This window comes from Protopterus annectens, chromosome 7.part0 (genome assembly GCF_019279795.1).
Source record: "Protopterus annectens isolate FY-2018-M chromosome 7.part0, PAN1.0, whole genome shotgun sequence".
NCBI lineage: Eukaryota > Metazoa > Chordata > Ceratodontiformes > Protopteridae > Protopterus > Protopterus annectens.
In genome coordinates, this window is record NC_056739.1 from 732,475,598 (window position 1) to 732,498,773 (window position 23,176).

The window sequence follows — 23,176 nt, forward strand, 5'->3', positions numbered from 1 at the left end:
GCACAAAACCATTTAATTTTTGTACCACTTGCATTTTTGTAAAATTTGTTATAAACTTACCTGAATCTCTGCACTTCTATTCTCAAAAAGCTGGTACCATAATCCTTTCTGAATACTGGCCATAACTATGAATAAAATAAAAAAATAGCAATTAGTAAAAGTACATCAATCATTTTGAGAAGCAGTTTTCATTTTAAAGGCTCTTTCTTAAACATTAATTTTGCATTCCGCATGTAGAATGCCCCAAACTAACCACATGCTGTAAAAAAATATGCTTACAACATTTTCCAGAACCAGTTGATTGGTTAAAATAATTTCCTTCCCATTACATCTAGACCTTTTCAATATTTATTTATTTATAATTTTAACTACTTCCAGAAAAATTCACCAGGTGTGTTAGTTTCTCCTCCTATCCTACCCAACTCTCTGTCTCTGCTCATCATTCACTCTCATTAATTCTTCACTGTTTGTCCTCTTATCCTTATGGTGTATGTAATGTCCTCTCCTGATACCGTTACCACTTCTTATTATTTATTTATTGTATTGACATTTGATTACTGGGTAAGTCTGACTGGGTAGGAGCCCATTTCCAGTATTTGCCCGGGGAAAAAAGCTCCAAAGTATTACAATACGTTTTAAGAACAATAATTTTACAGTCTTTAAAAAATAATACAAAAAACAACTGCATTTTAAATAATTATACCAAGTTAGACATAATGTAAAAGCATTGGTTAAGAATAGATACAAGTTATACAATAATGATTTAATTAATATTTAGAGATATTTTAACCTATTTATTGAGAAATTAAGGGTAAGTTAGTTTAATACAAATAGGAATTACAATGTGAAGTGAGAGAAAAGCAGGCTCATGGTATATTTAGAAAGAAACCCAGGCAAGAGAAATTGATATAAGTAAGGACGTGAGTGAAGAAGGGAGAGTAAGGAAAGGTATGAACAGGTAATAGTTCACATTTAGGAATATAGTTTATCCTGGTGCTGAGCAATAACAGGGATAGCTTTTGGGTAAGAAGTCTTTCAGGATGGTTTTCAAGCATGGAAGGGTGATGGATACAGATAAGGAGCTCCAGGCCTTAGCAATATGGTAAGAGTATTGACAATGCCCATCAGATCTGATAAGTTTGTGGAGAGACAAGAGTTTTTTGTCATTAGATCATAAAAACAGACAAGGAACATAGTTGTGTAGAATATTTTTTAGTGCTGGACAGGCCGATGGATGCTAGAAAATGTTATAGGATGGTAAGAATTTGTGTATATAATAGTTGATGGGGTAGTTCTAACCAATTTGGGGGTTTTAATGCTATACAGTAGTGGACCCTGAAAGGAGTGTTTGCTGCAAATTTAGCAGCTTTGTTATAACATTGCTCAAGTTTTGATTTTTGTGATGCCTGGAAGTTAGTAAGGATGGGAATGTAATAAAGAAGTGTGCCTATATATCCTTTCCTTGCTAAAATATGCCTAACAATTTCACTTCCTTGCGTTACAGTGCACATCATTTCTGATTCTTTTATCAATGTCTGTCCTTTTTATGCAGGTGCCAAGGTGAATAATCTCACAGTCTGACTGCAGTAGGAGTACATTCATGACAAATTGAACATTATACTTTTTTTAACTTCTTTCAGGTGACTTGCCTGTAGATTATCAAATACAGCACTGCATTCAATAATATGTCATATCACTGAGGTATAAGGCAGCAAGCTGAATGCCCTGGAGTGAGTGTATATGCTCCTTTGAATGATACAAGCCACCGTTTTATGACTTTGACAGATATACTGTTCTTCTCATAAAGCTTAAGTTGGGCTATAGATTGCCAAATGTTCTGCTTGCAAACATGGTAACATTATTACTTCACCTCACATAAAACCTGTTGAAACAGTAATGATCTTTAACTGTAAATAAATGAAACATTGTGAGGCTTGGCAAAAATTACATAAATAAATGGTCAGATCATAATAAAATACCAACCATTAATGATAAAGGGACAATGGACTGGAAGAAATTAAAATTTCAGCAGTGTGTATCTACTCAGGTAAGGAAAACATGTTCTGGGACCCATCTGATTCTGAAGGTTATGCCCAGCCTTTTCATGAAGATCATTGTACTGTTTTATATGTCACCAAAATAACCACTATAGAATATATATTACTGTGTTGTAGCTTTTGCTCAAACCATCTGAAAGTAATTAAAACGGTACAAAGATTCTTCACTAGGAAAATTAACAGAGATGGAAAATGAACAATTTAGAATAGATTCAGAGACTGTCATTACATATTGTTAATTACAAGGTACCACTGCCTGGTTTATAAGGCAATGTCTGATGCAGTTCTATTGGAAAGTCTATGGCTAAAATTCACTGTTGATGTGCTAACATGAGATCAGACTACCTAATACTTAAAGTAAATAGCAATAACAGGTTCATAGGTTAGTATTAAACTAGCTGCCCTTGTGGGCCATTTTAAGTTGAGCCAATTTCCCTTTCAAAGGTGAAAATCAAACCCTGTACCTCATCTTGGTGAGGTAAATATCTTAACCATTATGCCAACCCCTATCCCCACCAATAATACAAACAAAAGACAGAGAAATGATGCTATGCCTTCCAGAATTATTGAACAAGCTGTTCTTTGCTAACAGAAGACATCAGCCATCAACTTCTCTTAAACATAATATTGATAAATGTATATTTACGGGAAACAGAAAATATCAACATGGTATTACAACAGCCAGTTTTGCTAAAGTTCAACAGATCATCAGATTGGCAACTGAATGTATGAAACTTTGAATCCATGAGCCAGTCCTAAATGATTTTCATCCTTATTTATACATTGCATGCCTGGGGAATGATGGGGAATGATACCAAATGCAATGGTTCCTTAGTAATTGAATGTTCACTCTTGGGTAAGTGACTATTCACGTTGACCATCTGCGTGTTGTTAGACTTGTCAGTCCAGTATTCCTGAAATTTGACAAGTTGTGCCAATGCCACTGATGCAATGTCATAGTACCAGTCATAATTATAAGTCCTGATGCATGTTTTAGGGTAGGGGGATGCTATTTGCATTCTATAGTTTAAGTATGACTTTAATCACATGACATGGAGCCTGAAAGGGCACATTTAATTGACTTCTGGATTGTCTGAACTTTGGCTTGCCTTGCCTTTGTGGCAAACTCACCATAAATGGAATGAAGATACGAGGTTGTGGTGTGCATATGTTGTGTGCTTCGAGAGGAGGACTCCTATTTACAATGCAGAAGGTTATTATAATAAATGCAGATGACATCACTTGTAGACTGAGATCATATCAGTGTGATAGATGTGAAACCCAGTAACTCCTGTGAGGACATTTTGGCCACTTATTATTTCTTTAAGATGACACAGAAGTTCCATATCATGCCCCTTGCTGGCAACATAATGACGAGCAATCTCCTTATTGCAACATAGACAGTCAGACTTTACTTCTGCAGTGACCTGTTTCAGAGTAATATTACTATTCCTAACTCCCTGAAACAGACAACATAACTTAGGAAGCTTGACTAATATATCACTACAACTGTATTTGCAAAGGATATTATCCACTAATACCCCCTTAGCACCCTTCCACATGAAAACTTGATAGGACAGGATTAAGGGGCACCTCCTCTTTTATAAAATGTATTATCAGAAAATAGAGTTTGCAGATGGTGTTGACTGGGATATGCTTCTTGAGACATAAGCACATTGCTCTAATAGTAAAACAGTCAGTGTAATGATCATATTCTCAAAAGAATTTTCCTGTGAAGGGTGCTATAAAAATCTTTTTGACTGTCAAGGTGCATTCTGTCTGTTGTGATTATTGAACAGTAAAGTCACAGATGAAGTCCAAGACATATATCAATATGACATGTCACTGTTGCACAAACACAGACCAATGAGAATCCCAAAATGCTCTAATGCAGTCCTCACAGGATGTACTATTTGAACCTTCCTAGTTATTGCATGCAGACCAGGTCCATGTAAATGGTGCTGAAATTAAGATATATGAATGCAATAAAGGCAGGTCAATGGAAGATACTGGATACAGAGAGGTAGACAACCAAGGCTAGACATCTTAAGACATCATGCATTTTGTCAGTCTTAAGTTGATGAATAAGGGAAAATAAACATGAATAGATGCACAATGCTAGCGTAAGGAAACCCGAGACCTACATAATCTACTGTATGGTATAACTAACCTTTTGGGCAGCTAGTTTTCACTGTTTTTGCACTGTTCCTTTTCCTTTTGTCAGCAAAGTCTGTTTTACTCTGCTGGTTCAAAGTCTAGCAGCCATTACCGCTATGAAAGCAGTAGGCCTATGAGTATTTTGTATTCTGTATTTTTTTCTTAATATTCTAAACTGCCACCTTTTTATATTATTCCTAGTGTCCCCACTCCCTATGTACAATTTCTGTCTCTCCTAAACATCTCCTTACATGGTTTCTTCCTGTTCATTCCAAAGATCTTTTCTGTTTTCTGCTGAGCCCATCTATAAGCCAAATTAATTCAGTTTACAAAGTATGACTTAAGGGTGCTTGACATAGGCATACTGTGATAGTGCAGCTTTTCCTTTCCTGGAATTCACATATTTAATTATTCACCATAACTGATAAGGATGTAGTAAAGCTTCTCCTCTCCCAGAATTTATGTCTGTAGCTGTGTGCCTTAAGTACCATATTACTTCAGTCACAGATTTAGCAAACTGTACTGAAGAATTTATAGCTGATCTGCTAAAAACTCAAATATCCTTTTCCTCCTGTAATTTTTTTAACATCATTGCTTCTATAAGCAATGAAAATTATTAGGATTTGTCTTGCCAAACTTGTAGGTTGAGTTGGACGTTACTGGTCACTTTTCTGCCCATGCCAACAGCATGTTAAGTATGGGTGAGAGCTAAAATGTACTGTTTAGTTTTTATTTTATTTTAAATGCACTAACATTGTTCCCCAGTTGTTATGTTAATTTAAGAATAAAGCATCCAAACAATATGGCCTGATAGCTGACCTCCGTGACCCACAATGTGTCACCTCTTTCTGAGGTGAGCAATCTGAATAACCTCCACTCTTTACTTTTTTGATCAGTGTATCCCCACCATAGCCAGTGCCATCAGGGCACATAATGTTCCCACCCGGTTCCTGTTTTGAATGAATGTTAAAACACCTGACTGAAAAAAAAGATAGATGTCATGTAATAGATTTTTATTTTAATCCAGTTCAGTTCTGACCATACATATAATGCTAAAAGGAAAGAGGAAACCAATTAAAATGATTTTTGTGTGAACATGTGTACATTATGATTCAGTAGTTCTTTTGACTTAAAGAAGCATATCTGATCATTCCTTTTCACTAAAGGATTTTGGCCATCAGTTTCCCTACTGATTGGTTATCACTTTCTTTAACCTTGGGCGATAATTGATCATAGGAAGTTGTTATCCAAGTGGCCATCAGGATTTTATTGATGCCCTAATTCTCACAAAAGCCCACAGCAGCCATGATGAGTCACATGACCACAAATCCACACCCCAAGACATGTATGCTTTAGTATGCAGAGTTACACTGTAAACTGTTTGCACAGCATAAATATCATGGCCCTTGTGCTGCATCACAGCAACACCCATCTTCTGGCACAGATCACCCTCATATTCAGCACCCACGAAATGTATCTATAAAGAGATAATCCATTGATAATACTCATGGTGTGCTAACCGCCTGCAGTTAGATCACAATACTAAGGTTCTGCACTGTTAATGAACTATTTTACTGTAACCAAGGGCTCAGATCTTGATTTCTTGAACCCCTGTTTGCTTTGGGTGACTGAACAAGTCATTTAAACAGACAATATTCCCAGTTTGCCCCTAAAAATGGAAACTTCTGTACCATACCTCTCAACATAATAGCTCATGAAATCTGGAAAAAGTTTGACATAATGGGAGTGCAAAAGTCCAAAAATAGGGACAGATATTAAATATTGCTCTTATGAACTTAGAAAGTTACTAGAATAACAGGGTATATATTAAACTGCATTTTCTAAAGGATATGAAGTCTGAAACTCAAACATATTCCTCAGATCATCCCAGTGATTTACCAAAAAAACAAAAATTTTATGATGAACAGACTAAAATTTTGAGGCAAAAATCTGGACATTCTGTGAAAATCTGGACATTTGAAAGGTATGTTCTGTACAATGGTCTTACATGGTTAACATATGCATAAAACAATAAAATAAATTTAAAAAAATGACTGCTAATCTCATTTCCATGATAAATTCATAACAACCAGTAAGATCCATATATTAAATATTGGTTTTAGTATGGACTTGAAATAATTATCAATAAAAAATGGTGTGTGTGTGTGTGTGTGTGTGTGTGTGTGTGTGTGTGTGTGTGTCTTTCAGCTTTTCCCGGTTAGGGGTCGCCACAGCGGAACTCCGGTCCACTAATGATTGGCAGTAGAGTTTTACGTGCTGGCTTGCCGGGCCTAACACACAACCTTCAATGAAGGAATGCCCATTCACGCATGTCGTCACACAGTAGACCCTCTAACTGAGAATCGAACGGGCAACATCTAACTCTGAGGCGACAACGCTACCGCAGCACCACCACCGCAGTTAAACTACATAAAAAGCAAAAAATGATATTGGCCAGTACACTGTTGCCAAAATACAATCAATGATTTAGTCATTTCATTAAAAAAGTCGTAAGAGGAAAAAAAAGAACAGAAATAATAACAAAACAAGAATCTTTGTACAAGTTTGTCTGGTGGTAATAAACATAAACTGTTGTGCACAGATGTTAGAGCATGTATAAACCACTCTTAGACAGCAGATGGTTTTAAGGATGCATCTGATAAACACATGAAAACTTCCCAGCTGCACATCGTGAATGACTCCTCATTTGCCACTGCAGTGCATGACCCTGTAACTTGGAACTGGTAAAAGCATAAAAAATAATACGGGGAAGGGGGTAAACATAAAAAAAGGTTTTGATCCAGATGACATATTAACATATAGTAAACTCTTTCTAGTGAAAAGCTGATGTCAGTTCTTCTGCATTTATAAAGTAAATCCTGAGACTAGGACAAATTATTACCTGTTTGGAAGTTAGATATAATTATTTCACCATGTAAAGTGATGGGGGCTGAAGGAGTAACAGCCAAACTGCAAGCTCAGTAGTGTGACTAAATGGGTTTTGTAAAGAAAATGATGACTTATGGTGTGGCAGAGAAGACATTACTGGGATATATCAGCGTCATTAACATAAAGTCAGAATCATAAAGTTAAGTGCTTTCATTCACTTCTTATAAACTTCATCTGATGAAGTTCATAAGAGGAGAACAAAAGTGCTTATCTTTTTATTTTGTGTTTGTTAAAGTTCATTGAATTACAGTTTTGCCATGGATCCTGAGCCAACTTTTGTTTGGACATCATCTGCCACTGGTCAAATAGGTTTCAAAGCCATTTCAATGAATGTGTTTCAAGGGCAGAGAAGTTTACTCTTCCTGCTAATTCTGCTTTCACTGTGAGACTGCATTGTTTTTTTAGCAAATGGCTATTAGTGTTTATGCTATAAAATTTGAAATAAAAGTTTTAAATTAAATCCAAATAGTTATAATCATTGTAGAAGTGAAGAAGAAAAGAGTGTGTACCCTGACAGGTTTGTACAGGGAGAAATAGCCAAGTAATGGGACCCTGGAATGGATGCAGGAGGGGTGCTGCCAGAGGGGGACTGCTTTGGGGGGGGGGGTGTCTTGATCCATTAACAAACCTAGGGCCCCATTTGGTCATGATCCAGCTCTAAGCACAGAACTTTCGTATCAGGCATCTTTAACCAACTGTAACCCTCAATGCTTACCAGGACAAAAAAACGTATGAAGGACACATCTCTTATCCTCTTAGCACAGGAAATCTGGGCAAAGTCAAAAATAATAGGGGGCAGGCAAAATCGGGAGTATATTTTAAATATTGTTCTTATAAAGTTTGAAAATTGCTAGAACATGTTTTGCTTTAGCATGTTTTTTTTTCTGAAGGACATCTGTTTGAAGTTGAAATATCTGTCTTTATGGTTTGTGGTAAAAGAAGGCACATTCTGCAAACTTAGTGTCAGCTGAGGAATAGTGAGTCTCAAGCTATCCAAAAGATCTGGTTCTCCTTGGCCTCATCATTTTTACAATTAAGTAACAACACAAATTAGGGATACCCAGTAGTTCTTTCATTGGAAGAGGTCTGAAAGTACTGCTCATGTCCTGCGGAAATCATTGTGTGTGTATAAAATGGCTAAAGGCTTTGAAAGATGGCTTACCTCCCCTCCATGCATGAATCTCACAGCTCACCTGGCTTTCATAGTGAGCACTGCATTTTATTTTAGTCTGTTAAAGTGATATGCCTGGCCTGCTTTGCTTACAGAGCAAGTGCTTCAGTATACTTATACAAACGTCAAGCTCAGACAAGCTGAGAAAAAACCTCCAAAACCCCAATAGAAGAGTGAATCTTGAAGACCACTCTTCTTTAAACTATAGACTCTAGTAGGAAAAAAGATAAGAGTAATGAAAGGCTCTGTTTACACTTTTGTTTGTCTGCATATCTAACATGACCCTTTGAATTCTTTGCTAATTATATTTTGTTTCACTAATGACTTACTTGGTAGGTTAATTCACCTGACATTAATAGTATACTGCGCATTGTCTCAAATTGTCTTGTTGCAGTTTTAGAATCCTCAACAGTGCGTCCCCTAATCCTCTAACACTCTCACAACTGGCCTGTTTCCAAGTATAGCTTATGCTGTTGGACCAGTTTGTACTCATGGATTTTCAAGTCTTTTAAAAAGTGCAATTATCATCTGGGGTGAGCAACATATATACTACCATAAAGGCCATGCTGTCTGCAATTGCTGTCCACATGCTTTGCTCAAGGAATTAAAGGACAGCACAATGCTGTAATCATTTATTTATTGATTAACTTACATTTGTTTTCCAGGGCAGAACAATAATCAATGACCAATTAAAGGGTCAGCCCAGGTTACATGATAATGTAACAAAATCTACGGCATACAAATAACACTGGTTTACATTTATGACTAAGCACAGAAAATCTGATAAACAATACATACATAGAAGATCTAACAAATGAAATATATGCACAGTAAGGTAAATGGAATAGAAAAGGGAGAACAGTTAAAGTAGGAGAAATAAAGGTGGTGCAGATATGGGTCGTGGTAGTTATAGCTAGATTAGGAAATCTAATGGAGACCAGTAAGATGAAAGATGGGACTAGATTATGTGCATTGGGTTTAGAACAATAATGGTGTGGTAAGTTAAATCACAGTTTAGGATAAGTGAGTTAATTAGGTGCATCAATTATGTGGGAGGTAAAGGTACAATGAAGTTGGATATATCAGTTTCTTTGACATGTCTTTTAGATGGATGGTTGCATTCAAACTGCTTTAGTAATATTGTTTGACTGTGGCTTGAATAGGGAGTAATTTATGTGATAAGTTAAATTACGAGGAAGTGACTGCCATAGTTTTGGAGCCAGTACAGAGAAGCAATGTCTAGTGGGATACAGTTTGAAAGAAGGGAAGGACAGGATCTGGCTTGACTTCTTAGGTTATAGAAGTGTTGTTTTAATAGGAACTTAAAAGATTTCACTTGAAGTATTTGATTAAGGGCAGAATGGATGCTGTTTCCGCTCTTACAAAAGTAGGAATATAGAGTCACAAGGAAAGTTGCTTGATATAGTTACTGGGAGTATTTTGTTTTTTTTTTCTTTTAATGAGCAAACAGGCCCATTTGGTGAGTAGTGTTGAGAGATGTGAGTTAGGCGGTGAGTAGTGTTGAGAGATGTGAGTTAGGCGGTGAGTAGTGTTGAGAGATGTGAGTTAGGCGGTGAGTAGTGTTGAGAGATGTGAGTTAGGCTAGGGCATGTTAAGGACTGTAAATAAGGTTATAGCTGATAATTAGTTGAGAAAGAGTCAGAATGTGAGCCAGTTTTAGCCAGTGTAGCTGCTTTAGTGCTACACAATAGTAAGATTTCTAGGTCATACTAGCAGCAGATGTGACAGCTTCATGGTAACCTTGCTCAAGGACGTTGGTATGGGGTTGTCTGAAGATTAAAGAAAATTGGGGCTGCATAGCAGTGAGTTGAAAATAAAAACATTTGAAGCATTTTCTAGCATTATCTGTTAGGTAAGGTTTTATCCTGTAAAGGGTGCTAATTTGTTGATGATTTTTTTATCCTTTCCTTTACATGTTCATCAAATTTAACATTGCCATCAATTATCACACCTAGTAGCTCAGTGTGGGTTACTAATTCGATTTTTATTTTGTTTGTGGAGGTTAGAATGAATACGGATTTCTGGGTAGAGAATTTTAGAGTGAATAGGATGAGCTTAAGATTTTTGGGATTTAGAAAAAGTAGAGACTCAATTAGCCGGGGGCGGCCACGATGGTGCCGCGGTTAGCGTTGCTGCTTCACAGCAAGAGGCTCTCCAGTTCGATTCTCGGCTGGGGTGCCTTCTGTGTGGAGTCTGCATGTCCTCCCTCTGGTCGCGTGGGTTTCCTCCGGGTGCTCCGGTTTCCTCCCACATCCCAAAGACATGCAGTAGGTGAATTGGACACTCTAAATTGGCCCTAGGTGTGAGCGTGTGTGTGTGCCTTCTGTGGAAGGTTGGGCACCAGGCTGGCAATTCTTCACCATAAAACTCCACTGCCAATCATGAGTGGACAGAGGATCCACTGTGGCGACCCCTAACTGGAAGAAGAGACTCAATTAGCCATTTTTAACAGGGGTAAGGGGATCTTGGGTTAGTGTTGGGAGCACTATCCATTTTTTAGCAGCACAGACTGGAGTAGAGTCATCTGCATATTGGATGATTTATGTATGTCTGCTTGCTGACAGGAGGTCATTCACAAATATGTTGCATAAGAGAGGGCATAGAATAGAGCCTTGAGGGACTCCAACTGTTATGGGAAGGAAAGGGAGTTGTTATTGTGTTACTTTCATGGAAGATAAAAGTTGTGTTGTCCTGTCAAAAAAGTAAATGAACCTTTGGAGAGTAACTAGTTAAAAAGGTAACCAACATATGGAAGAACAGTTCAATGGTCTGTATGATGGCTCAGTATTTATGATCTCTTCCTCAGAGCACAATACTTCAGGGTTCAATTCACATGTAAGTGACACTATGCATTGGTTTAAGCTGGACACCTTCAACATCCCAAAACTATGTTATTTGACTAATTTTAATTGCCCACACATGCTATATTTATACTTCCCCTTATGGGTTATGGGCTGGGTCATGGCTGAAATGATTCTAGGGACCAGTTCACTTATGAAAGTGACAAACAAATAATGTAAATTGACAAAAGTATTTTAGACTTGTGGTAATACCTGAAGCATGTGAGTGATGATGCTAAAGAAATACCATAGCATGGAGCTTGTGATCTGCCTAAGACATCCCGAGCCTGTGCTAAGAGCTGTGCATTGAACTGTCACTGTCATATTTCTGACAATCCAACAATTTTTGTCATGTTTATTTTTGCTCAAGCAAAGACAGAAACTATAAGAGATGGCTGAAATATGCAAAGCATTTTCACTTTTGTTTTGCACTTCTTTCTACTGCAGCATTTTAGGAGTGCTTTTATTATTTAGAAATCAAAACACAGAATGTGTCTAATAGTTGGCACAATTATAAAGATCACAGTAAGAAAGAGAATGTGTAACTTTTTTACTTACCGAGCTATTAAGTCTTTTTTCCATTTCAATGTAAAAAGAAGAATTTTTATTTTCGAGATCTATTACATAGTTATAATTGGTCAATCTAAGAGTTAAATCTCTAAAGCCAGTTGCAACTACAGTGGTGACTGTAGTCTGCTGAGTTGATGCCATTGTTGTGGAGGAAGGGTTATCACTGGTTGCCTCACTTGCTGCTGTTCCAAAACTTTCATGTGTTTGCTGTGGCTCTGCAGACACATTTGATGTCACAGTTGTCCCAGCACTTCCATTTGGTTGTTGAGCTATTGTAGAAACAGTTAATAATGTCGCTGTCATAAGACTTTCTCTTGTTTCTTGTGCAGTTGTGGACATGATGGCTGTCACTTCTGTTCCAGTACTTTCTTTTGTTTGGTCTTTTGCTGTAGGTACATTTGATGTCATAGCACTTTCAGTTGTTTGTTGTGTTGTAATAAAATTTGAACTTATTGCTGTCCCAAGACTTTCACTTGTATGCTCTGCCACTGTTGGAAAAGTGTGTGCTTGCTGTGAGTCAGTGGACATATTTAATGTCCCAGCTGTCCCAGAATTTCCTCTTGTTTGATCTACTGTTGTGTTGAAATCTGAACTTGTTGCTGTCCGAATACTTTCATCTGTTTGCTGTGCTGGTGTTGGAACACTTAGTGTTTGCTGTGTTTCTGTGGACACATTTCCAAAACTGTCACTTGATTGCTTTGTTGTTGTGGACACATTTGATATTATTTCTGTCCCAGTGTTTTCATTTGTTTGCTGCGCCTTTGTGGGCTCAGCTGATGTTGATACTGAACCAGAACTTTCAGTTGTATATTCATTTGTTTGTTGTGCTGTTGTCGACACATTTGATGTTATTGTTAGCCCAAATCCTAAACTTGTTTGCTGTGATGTTGTATTTTCTGCAGTTGTCTTTATCCTGGAAGTGGGCTCTTGTACAATAGATGTGTTACTTTCCAAAGATGTAATCATTTTGTTAGTTTCTGTTTTAAAATGGGATGTGGTATATTCTGTTAAAGTATTGGAATTAGTACCTGCAGCAGAAGCACTTTCTGCTGTTGCTGTTATTTTAGTTACAATACTTTCTGTTAAAGTAGGAGTACTTCCCAAAGTTAGTATGCTTTTAGTAGTTTCAATTGCGCTCATTTCAGATGGTGATGCATTACTTATTGAAGTTATATTATGCTCACTAGCTTGTGATGTGACAGTTCCAGCAGTCTCTGAGACCGTTATCCCACTTGTTGTAGGCTGTGATAATTCTGATGTAGTGTTCCCACTTGTAGGCTCTGATAATTCTGGTGTAGCAATCCCACTTGTTGTAGGCTGTGATAATTCTGATGTAGTGTTCCCACTTGTAGGCTCTGATAATTCTGGTGTAGCAATCCCACTTGTTGTAGGCTGTGATAATTCTGATGTAGTGTTCCCACTTATAGGCTCTGATAATTCTGGTGTAGCAATCCCAATTGTTGTAGGCTGTGATAATTCTGATGTAGTGTTCCCACTTGTAGGCTCTGATAATTCTGGTGTAGCAATCCCACTTGTTGTAGGATGTGATAATTCTGATGTAGTGTTCCCACTTATAGGCTCTGATAATTCTGGTGTAGTAATCCCACTTGTAGGCTCTGATAATTCTGGTGTAGCAATCCCACTTGTTGTAGGCTGTGATAATTCTGATGTAGTGTTCCCACTTGTAGGCTCTGATAATTCTGGTGTAGCAATCCCACTTGTTGTAGGCTGTGATAATTCTGATGTAGTGTTCCCACTTATAGGCTCTGACAATTCTGGTGAAGTAATCCCACTTGTTGTAGGCTGTGATAATTCTGATGTAGTGTTCCCACTTATAGGCTCTGATAATTCTGGTGAAGTAATCCCACTTGTTGTAGGATGTGATAATTCTGATGTAGTGTTCCCACTTATAGGCTCTGATAATTCTGGTGTAGCAATCCCACTTGTTGTAGGCTGTGATAATTCTGATGTAGTGTTCCCACTTGTAGGCTCTGATAATTCTGGTGTAGCAATCCCACTTGTTGTAGGCTGTGATAATTCTGATGTAGTGTTCCCACTTGTAGGCTCTGATAATTCTGGTGTAGCAATCCCACTTGTAGGCTCTGATAATTTTGATGTAGCAATCCCACTTGTTGTAGGCTCAGATAATTCTGGTGTAGTAGTCCCTAAAGGAATAATCAGATCTGCTTTAATAATTCTGTGTAATATCTCCATGAATGAAAATAAATTGCAAACATCTAATGTTAAAGGAAATTAAACTTGCCAAAATAAAAGAATACAAAACAAATCTATAGAAACAACATTCAGACCCACCCATGTGATAATATGCATTTCTCTGTTATGATGAAAGACCAGCAGCATCATGCTCTTGAGTACTTTGTGTGTGCAACCAGTTTTCACAACGTATTGCGTATAAAGTGGTATTTGTATAGTTTTGTATTTTGTGTAATTTTAAGCTGTGTCGCAACCAAGTTACTGTTAGCAGAGTTCTTGCTGCATTTGAATTTCTATCCATCACCTGCCCATTTTCTGATTCATGGTCATGGGGGTGGGAGTGTTAGGTGGAATCTATCCTTGTGAGCAGCAGATACTACATACAATCTTTGTCCATACGAATAACTTGAACATCACAGGTCACTTATCTCCATAACTGCACACATATGTCTATGGTCACTTTAGTATTGGTTCACCTGCAGATACTGGGACATGAGAGAAGATTATAGATCTGTGAAAGCCCATGCAAGCTTAAGGAAAATATGTAAATTCCACGCAAAACATTCCTCATTCAAGAATAACACCAGAAAACTAAGAAAGCAAGGGGACAATGCTAATTGTTATACTATCATCCATCATCTTGGAATTTCAATATCCTAGTAATTTAAATTAATATCTGTTTAAATTGGTATCCATTACCCAACAAATGCTGCTCATTCGTAGACCTAATTGTTTTTCCTTATGTCTTGCAGCTTCCCTGCTCCAGTTTATGTGTAAATAAAAATGTATACTTTGGAGTTAGTTTTATTCATTTCATCAGCTGTGACTGAATGCAAATGACTTTAATTAGTTTGTTTTAGTGGCTTGATTCATGTGTGTGTTTATGTATGAGTACCTATAAGTAAGCCTGTATTTTTTTGATGATCATACCATTTGCTCTTGCAGAAGCAGTAGTTTCCAAAGCTTGGAATATTTTTAATAGTTTATGAGAAAAGTGTGAAAGCAAGGTCTGTGGCTTGTTTTCATTGGAGACATGGCAAAAAACCTCCAACAAAATACACCTATGACAAGAACTGATATCTGTACCAAGCATGAGATTCAGTCGTTTTCTCATACTTACGGCTCTGGATACCATCCTTAACAGTTTCGGTTACTGTGAATCCCACACTGAAGGCCTATGTAAAAGTAGACACATTAAAGAAAATATCTTCTGTAGCTTTTGCAATAGCTAACAGTGCAACAGAACTGTTGGCTTCTAGAGCTGATGCAATCATTTGTGAAATATGTATGTGCTGAAGAGCACTTAACCAATTATTATGTCACCTGTTATTAGCTTATGTAATCTAGAAGCGTTGCTCATTATTTTGGTGCTAACTTCAGAAGAGTTACATTAACTGTTGAACAAGATATTGTTTACAATGAATGACAGCTGACGTAGATTTTAACACTGTAGTAAGGTAGTAGCTCTCACTTCCAAGCCAGAAGCATTTATTTATTTCCTTACTGCATCTTCTGTAGAATTTCTTCCAGATCCTTTATAGGATGCCTTAAATATAGTCAGGTAAATGCAATATTTCTGGAGAGTACCACTGGCCCTTCACTAATTTCACCTCTTGCACAATAGGCAGTGCTGCACACCAGTAAATCACTTTAATTTTACATAAATAGGGCTTTTTATTTATTTAATTAGTAAATTATGTATTTTACTGCTGATATTAAAAAAATGGGAGTGTCTCTGTTAAGGCCAGCACTTTGCTTCTTAAATCTGTAGAATATTTGTAAGTTTTTGTAGATAAATCGATAGACAAGAACAGTTGTAAGACAGGTATATTATTTTCAAAAGTTGCAGTTCTCTTTGTTCTTATACGGTACCATTTATGAATTCAGTACTTCAACTGGGAGGCTTCAAAGTTCACTTACGGAATGATGTTAAGACCTGAATGGATATGATTGGAAGGAATAGCTTTCCTGATTTGAATTCAAGTGATTAATTGTTCTGGACTTCTGTTCTAGTTATGTATTGTCTGTAACAAACACCAGGCACACTTGGTTTCAGACCTTCCTGGGACAATGGTCAGTGGCTGACTTGGCTCTTATGTTGTAAGACCTGCTGTATTATATTCTTAACACTTAGGTGAGGAAAGAGTCTGACATGTCAGCTAATTGCTGTTTGGTAGTTAGAAGGGTTAGATGACCTGGACAGTTGGTCAGTCCTAGGAAACCCAAATGCATAATGGATACCTGTGATGATTTATCTGATGTTTCTGTGAAGGGAAAGATCAACTTTCAACTTTCACCTATACAGCAGTAACTTCCTGGTAGGCATATGTCTTGGTGGTAATCCTAGGATGGTAAGACACCAGAAGTGAGAAAAGTCATCATGTTAAAGAAAGTGGACTTCCAGGAAGTGCAACCAAGGGGGTCCAGAACTGATGGTGCCAAAAAGCCAGAAACCTAGCACCTCTGGAATTCCATAAAATAAAAAACCTGGACATGGATGTGTCTGTCAAGGCTATGGGAAATGATAGAAACAGCTTCAAATATGTTCTGGGAAACAGTCCAGTGACTTAGGATAGGGATGCATAATATTGTCCAGTCTGTTCCCAGCTTGAGGTGGGGGGTGACCTCAGCTAGCGACATGGTAAAGATTAAGAGGAGCACTTTGAGGCTCTACCGAATGTGGTGGGCATGCACATCTCTGAGGGGACGATGCCAGTAGCCTATGATACTGGATCCATTTCAGTGGAAAAGGTCACTGCAGCATTTCAGCAGGTCCACTGTGGTGAGGCTCAGAAAGTAGATAAGCTGTGCCTTGTAATGCTGAAAGTGCAGGACTGTATTGGAGTGTTGTTAACATAACCTTTCAGTGTTGTAGTTAAGGTTGGCACAGTACACTCTGGATGGAAAAACTGGAATGGTGGTCACCATGTTCAAAAAGAGGGATAGTAGGAAGTGTTCCAGTTGGGAATGTGTCAAATTGACAAAGTTAGTTTCACCAAAAGTAAGATGTATGAACTTCACCGACAGTGGAGTTGTTTTCTCCACTGTTGTGCAACTTCAGAGTTGGTATATATTAATTGATGAGGTATCCCTCCATATGGGGGGTGCAGGGGGGCTTGCCCCTGCAAAGAAAATATGTTTTCTTATGTCTGCCAAAGGTAGTTTCAGCCGAACGTTTTCAGACATTTTACTGTTGCCAAAACTACCTTTGGTGAGTCAACATGATTCTTTTCCAGTTATAGAGTGATAACGCTTCTTAGTATTGTTGGAAAAGCATGCACTGGAGTGTGGAAAAGGAGACGTCATCCAATATATGAGCCTGCGATTGAGAAGGCACCATGAAAATTCTAGCGTGGCTGAGACACAGTAGATTGTCTCTGCATCCTTGTTCCAAAATTAGAGAGGTACATGCGTTTTGTGTACCTGAATAAGGAATATGAGCATGTGCCACATTATGTCTTGGGAGAAGTACTACAACAGAACAGGGTCCATGTGCAAGCCATTTGTTCCATGCATATGAACCGTGAGTATTGTGGCTGCATTCTTGTTATCTGAGTACACTGAAGGGGATTGTTGCTGTCTGCCATGTCTGTGTTATTGTTTGTATTTTAATGGGCATGATTGTAAAACAGACAAAGTCAGGATGTGGAAATTGAGTGTGATATTTTGAGAGCCGATCTTATCTTAGTAGCTTTGTGATTTTCAGTGTACACTGGAGTGATTCAGCATACAGTGCTAATTACCTGGGATGAAAATCAGCATCCATCTCAGAGGTCATGCTATTTTGATGGAAAATAACTGAATACCATCTGCGAAGATTGGGAGCACATATTTTAGGTAGATGATCAGGTTCAGTATTTTGAGATATTGCTCATGAGTGAAAGGACAGGAAACTGGATTACTGACCATTAGTTGGGTCAGTAGCTGCAGTTCTGCAGATCTTTTACTGCATTGAACTGGTGAAGCTGGAGCTGGACACAGGATGAAGCTTTCAGTTTATAAGCCCATCTTTGTTCCCATCCTCACCTACAGTCATGAGCTACAGGTAGTGACTTTGAAAATGAGAACTTTAATATAAGTGTCAGGAATGACGTTCCTTCACAGAGTAGTTGGACTCAATCATCATAACAATGTCAGGAGCCTGACAATTCAAGAGGATCTTAGCGTAAATTCTCTTTTCTTCTGTATTAATAGCTTAGTACACCTTGTAAAAATGGACTCTGGTTGCCTCACATTGGAGACATTCCAGGTATAGAACACTAGGAGGAGGGTCTGAGGTAGGTATAGGACATGGCGGAGGGAAAATATCCCCATGCTCACCTGGGAACACTTGGTGATCTAATAGGATGACATGGGGCCTGTTGCAGATGGCAGAGGGGTTTAACTTGTCCTGTTTAGCTTGCTAGCACTTTGAACCTTGTCCAGAACAGTACTTTGGAATTTGGACGAATGGGTGGCCACCATGACCTTTACCAGGTCAATCAGCATAGAAAATGAATGGATGGGTAGGTGGATGGATGGACAGATGGGAGGACTGATGAAAAGCCACGGATGGGTGGATGGGCAGATGGAAGGACTGATGAGTGGACAAGATGGATGGAGTCATCTTTTATTACTTTTTAATGGTGTTGTTATACCAACACTTCTAGTGCTACATAGAGTCATTTTGTCATTTCAGAAAATGCAGCATCATTAACAGCTTCTACTGTTGGTGCTAAATAAACACAAACAAATTTTAATAAAAGTGATGATCTACTTTGTAAGATAACAGCACATTTAGTCATTTATAGCACAGCTGATGTATTACCTATAGCATGTGTAATTTTTTTGAAATTCAATTTTTTTCTTAGACCTGCCACTCTGAAATCAGCAACAATTGACCTTATTAAGACAATAAGGGATCTGCTTTATGTGCAGAAGGTACAGTCCTTTCCTCAGTCTCTACTTTTGTTGTTGTCAAATAAGCAATAGTGGGAAGTTGTGTATGTTAAGAGACAGTAAGCAGTGATTACTAAGGATACTGTGATTATTTGTGTAGACGTTTAACAAGGTGTGCTTTCTTTAGAGGTTAGAAATATATTAATTAGTAATATGTTTCTTACCTGTTACTAGTACTGGTCCAACAATTAGCAGGAAGGTCACTGTAAATTAAATTAAGAGTCAATTAATCAAATATGCTTGAACAAATGGCTAAGTCTTACAATAGAACAAGACCTACTATCATAAAGACATTACGACATTTTTTCCAAATTCCAAATTACAGCCTCTGTCTATAAGCCTTTCAGTAGAAGGTATGAGGATGATGATGATGATGATATAACAGCAAAAAGTAAAGTGACCACACTCAGCTTAGCATAGCATAGACATTTGATGACAATGCATGCATGTTTGTTTTGTGTGACGCTAGACCATCACTGCGTACAGTGGACCCCTTGAACTGGACCAGATGCTGCCTCTTCACCTGCACTGCAGTATACTATGCCCTTTGCTATTTGTGCCATAAGGCTACTTCTTACTGGATTTTGGCCTCACTGTTTTCATTGGCTGAAGTGGGTGTGTTGACTGTGACAGGGACAGCTATGGTTCCTGTGACAGATAGCTAGTCTGCATACTTCGGTGTAATCATTTAAATTATTTATTGCAGCAAGAAAAACAATCATCTTGTTAACTAAATACGTTATGAAACACCATGAATTTAAATAAATGAGGTCTGGGAACAAACCAATTTGTCCAGGGACATCTTTGGCAAGGGTATACAGAATTAAATGGGGTGAGGGTGAGTGTCTTTTAAGGAAGTGATTTAAGGTTATGGAATAGAGATAGGCTTGTTTAGTTGGAAGGGAAGGGTTAATTTGTAAAGGGATTTTAGAGGAAGTGAGGTAGATGTAGGGTGGGACTTAGGAGTTTTATAGGAGTATAACTGTTAGGAGGAATTACATTTTGGCATGAACTTGTTAAGGCAAGGTTATGTCCAAGATGACCTGTAGGTATTCTTGGAGAACAGGTAGGCCTCGGGTTAATGGAGGGTGGTAGTTGTGATGGTGTCAGGTAGTTTGTATATTACATTTTTTTGTCCTCCATGCACTAAACATTGATAAGTTATTTAGGTGGGGTGTGTACTTCTTTCATTATGGTGTAATGGCCTTGGATTCTGTTGCTGTGTTTTGTTTCCTCATGGTGGGGCCACAATGTGTGTGCTTGGTTGGCATCTTACAGGGGCTAAGTGGGTAGATAGCTTGTGCATTGTTTGTTTTCCATTTAGTCATCCCTGACTCACGTTCTTGTAAAGTTATATTCATTTTGTATTTATAGATGGTTGTGTTGGCGGTAGCTTGGCAGGGGAAAAGGAGCTTTGGCAGGGAGGTTAGATAGGAATATTCGGAGGAAAGGTATGGGAGGTGTGGCGCAAACTATAGTAAACATGTCCTGTCAGAAGAGGAGAATTTTGGTTACATGTTTTGTATGGGATCTTTAGAAAATTTTCTGCTACAGTCTGTTTTAAAGGGTTGGTTGGGTTTGCTCGTTTTCAGTAGGGTAACATTCACGGATTTTGTCTTGCCCGTGAGTAAAACTTGTATTTGCACATGTGCTTAAGGGGATGAATTGTCGAGGGAGGCAATCTGAGCATGTGAGCACATCTAAGTGAATTTGGGTATGTGTGCAGGTGTGTGTGTGTGCGTGGATGTGTGAGTGCCTGGGTGGGACTCTATGTGTTGCTGCATGTGAGTGTTTAATCGTAAGAGGTTAATCAGAATACTGCTTTATGTATGGATGTGGCTGAGAGGTGATGCTGCAAGTGGTTTATAGGTCACAGGAGGGGGCTCGCTGGTGAGGAAATGGCCTGGTGTAATGGCCATTGGTCGCGTATGTGCGTTGCATGTCTAACGGTCATAGGAGGCTGTACAGATGGGAGGCAGTATGGATGCAGACAGAGGAAAATTCGCAAGCATTCTAGGTCTGTGTTACAGCCAGTTTGACTAGCAACTGGAGTCAAGTTCATAGAGCAGAGAAATGGCAGATTCTGCTAAGAAGTCTGTAAACAGTAATTTTTGAGGAATTCGTTGGACTCAAGAGTTTTCTGACTGTCATTTTAATTGTACAGATTTTTGTGCCTGTCCAATATTGTATTTTAGTCCATTGTCATAAAATTGTGGCTTTATGACAAATTAGTGGCTAATCATTTACCAGTCAACCACAAGGTGCAGGGTTTGATTCTTACTTCACCATGTATTTAGTTTCTTTTTGCAATCAGTCCTGTTTGTAGTTTTATTTTAGTCATTAGACTGGGCTTAGTTGTGTTTTGATTTCTGTCACTGTTGCACTACTCTGTGTATTGTTATTCACCAGCTGTTGGAAAAAGAGCTAGGATGCTCTAGTATGTGCACACATCTCAGATATACTCATTATGAAGAGAGTTCCTTATTTTGCATCTTAATATGTACATGCACCATACTGTTCTACATTGAAAGGGTCTGTCACAAATTCAATGTTAAGAAATGTTAACTAATATGCAGGGTAGTTTATACTGAATCTTATTAACTCATCAAGAGCAGCTTTTATAAGTATAGATAGTACATTTCTGCTTCACTGCAAACACCTCTGTCTCATGTTATTTGTGGCTTTGTCCAAATTTCTTGTTGTAAGAGGTTGAGAGGTATGTTGCTGACTAAATTAGGCTTCTCCCTATCTCATAATTTTGCATAGGGATTGGGTAGTAAGTCAAAGGTTTGCTTTATCATAGCTGATTGTTATATTTTAGGGGTTCCTTTGTCTTGGTGTAGGGAGGTTGCATGGTATGCTCCCCTTTTCTGTGTTCTGTGATAACTGGAGCTATTATGGTACTTTGATGTGTGATGAGGCAGAGCTGGACAGAATGTGTAGTGTTGAATGGTGATGAACATCGCACAATACTGGGCAATAGTGTGTTTTTTTCTTTCACTATCTGCTCTCTATTCTTGGGGAGGTGGTCTTTAAATGTCTTTTTATTTTATATTAGGTAATGGATTTAATTGATAATTCATTTATTGTGTGTGTGTGTGTGTGTGTGTGTGTGTGTGTGTGTGTGTGTGTGTGTGTGTGTGTGTGTGTGTGTGTGTGTGTGTGTGCATCTTTCAGGAAAAGATATGGTCATCCTGGGCCATTTGTATATCTAATGGGTGGCAAAGAGGGTAGTACTTAGAATGGATGGAAAGGACTTGGGTTTGTGTCAACTGGGGTGGACAGTTAGCTGGCATGAGATTAGAGGTCTTAGGTAGATTCAGCTTATGGATGAAATTGAAGTGATATGATCACAGAAGGGATTGCTACAAATATTACTGATATATTTGGCTGGTAATGATTTAGGGTTAATTTCTAACACCCAGTTGGTAGCTAGGTTAAGGGAGATTTGGTTATGTGGCAGTTGTTATAGCCAGGTATGTGCATTGTATGGTCAGAGATAGTATTGTGTTTGTGTTTGTAGAATGCTGTTAATTTTAAGGCTCTGGAGCATGCACGGAGATTCATTAAATATTAGCTGGCATGGCAGTTGGGGATGTTGGGCATGTATTTGACAGAACATGGGGAGTTCGATGACAGGGACCCAGTTTGGTTTAGATCTGATGGAATGCACTTGAATGAGTTTGGTTTAGACTTGTTTAACATACATTTAAGTTTATTTTTGGAAGCTCTGGTGAAAGATGTTATGTAGGAGAGGGGGAACAGACTGTGGTCAGGCTGTTGGGTGGAGAAGAGGGCAGGCTTGTACCTGTTCTGTTCCCCTCTTGGTGTTGGGGTTGATGCAATGATTTTGGGGGATGAAAGTGAGTAGTAGGATGCTGCTTGATTGATAAATGAGTGGAGGTATGGACACTGCTTATTTGGGCAGGGTGAGCAGGGTATGCTGTCCTGATGTATGTTATAAGGATTGTACACGTGTGGTTACAAGGTTATTGTGTTATAACGGGTCTACTTCAAAACCGCAAATACCACATTATCACATCCCACTTCCTTGAGCCGGACTTCATCAAATCTTCATTATATTGAACTTCCAGAATAAGGAAAACGAACCCCAAGAAAGGAACCACTCGACAACCAAGACAAAACAACAAACAGCAAAACAAAAAACACTCCAAGTGGGGGGTTTCACCCCCCACACCACCGCTAACTAAATATACCAACTCCAAGATCGCACTACAGTGGAAGAAGGGCAAGGTTCA

General features: G+C 38.3%; 1 protein-coding gene across 1 annotated transcript in view; it reads right to left on the minus strand.

Moving 5' to 3' along the window:
* LOC122806655 (putative GPI-anchored protein pfl2) overlaps nucleotides 1-23,176 on the minus strand; it is a 160,555-nt gene that overhangs the window by 95,524 nt on the left and 41,855 nt on the right. The window contains exons 3-5 of the mRNA XM_044077257.1: nucleotides 19,082-19,120; nucleotides 11,754-13,930; nucleotides 61-125 (exon numbers count right to left, since the gene is read on the minus strand). Coding sequence (XP_043933192.1) covers nucleotides 61-125; nucleotides 11,754-13,930; nucleotides 19,082-19,120 — 2,281 coding nt within the window. The remainder of the gene's footprint in view (nucleotides 1-60; nucleotides 126-11,753; nucleotides 13,931-19,081; nucleotides 19,121-23,176) is intronic.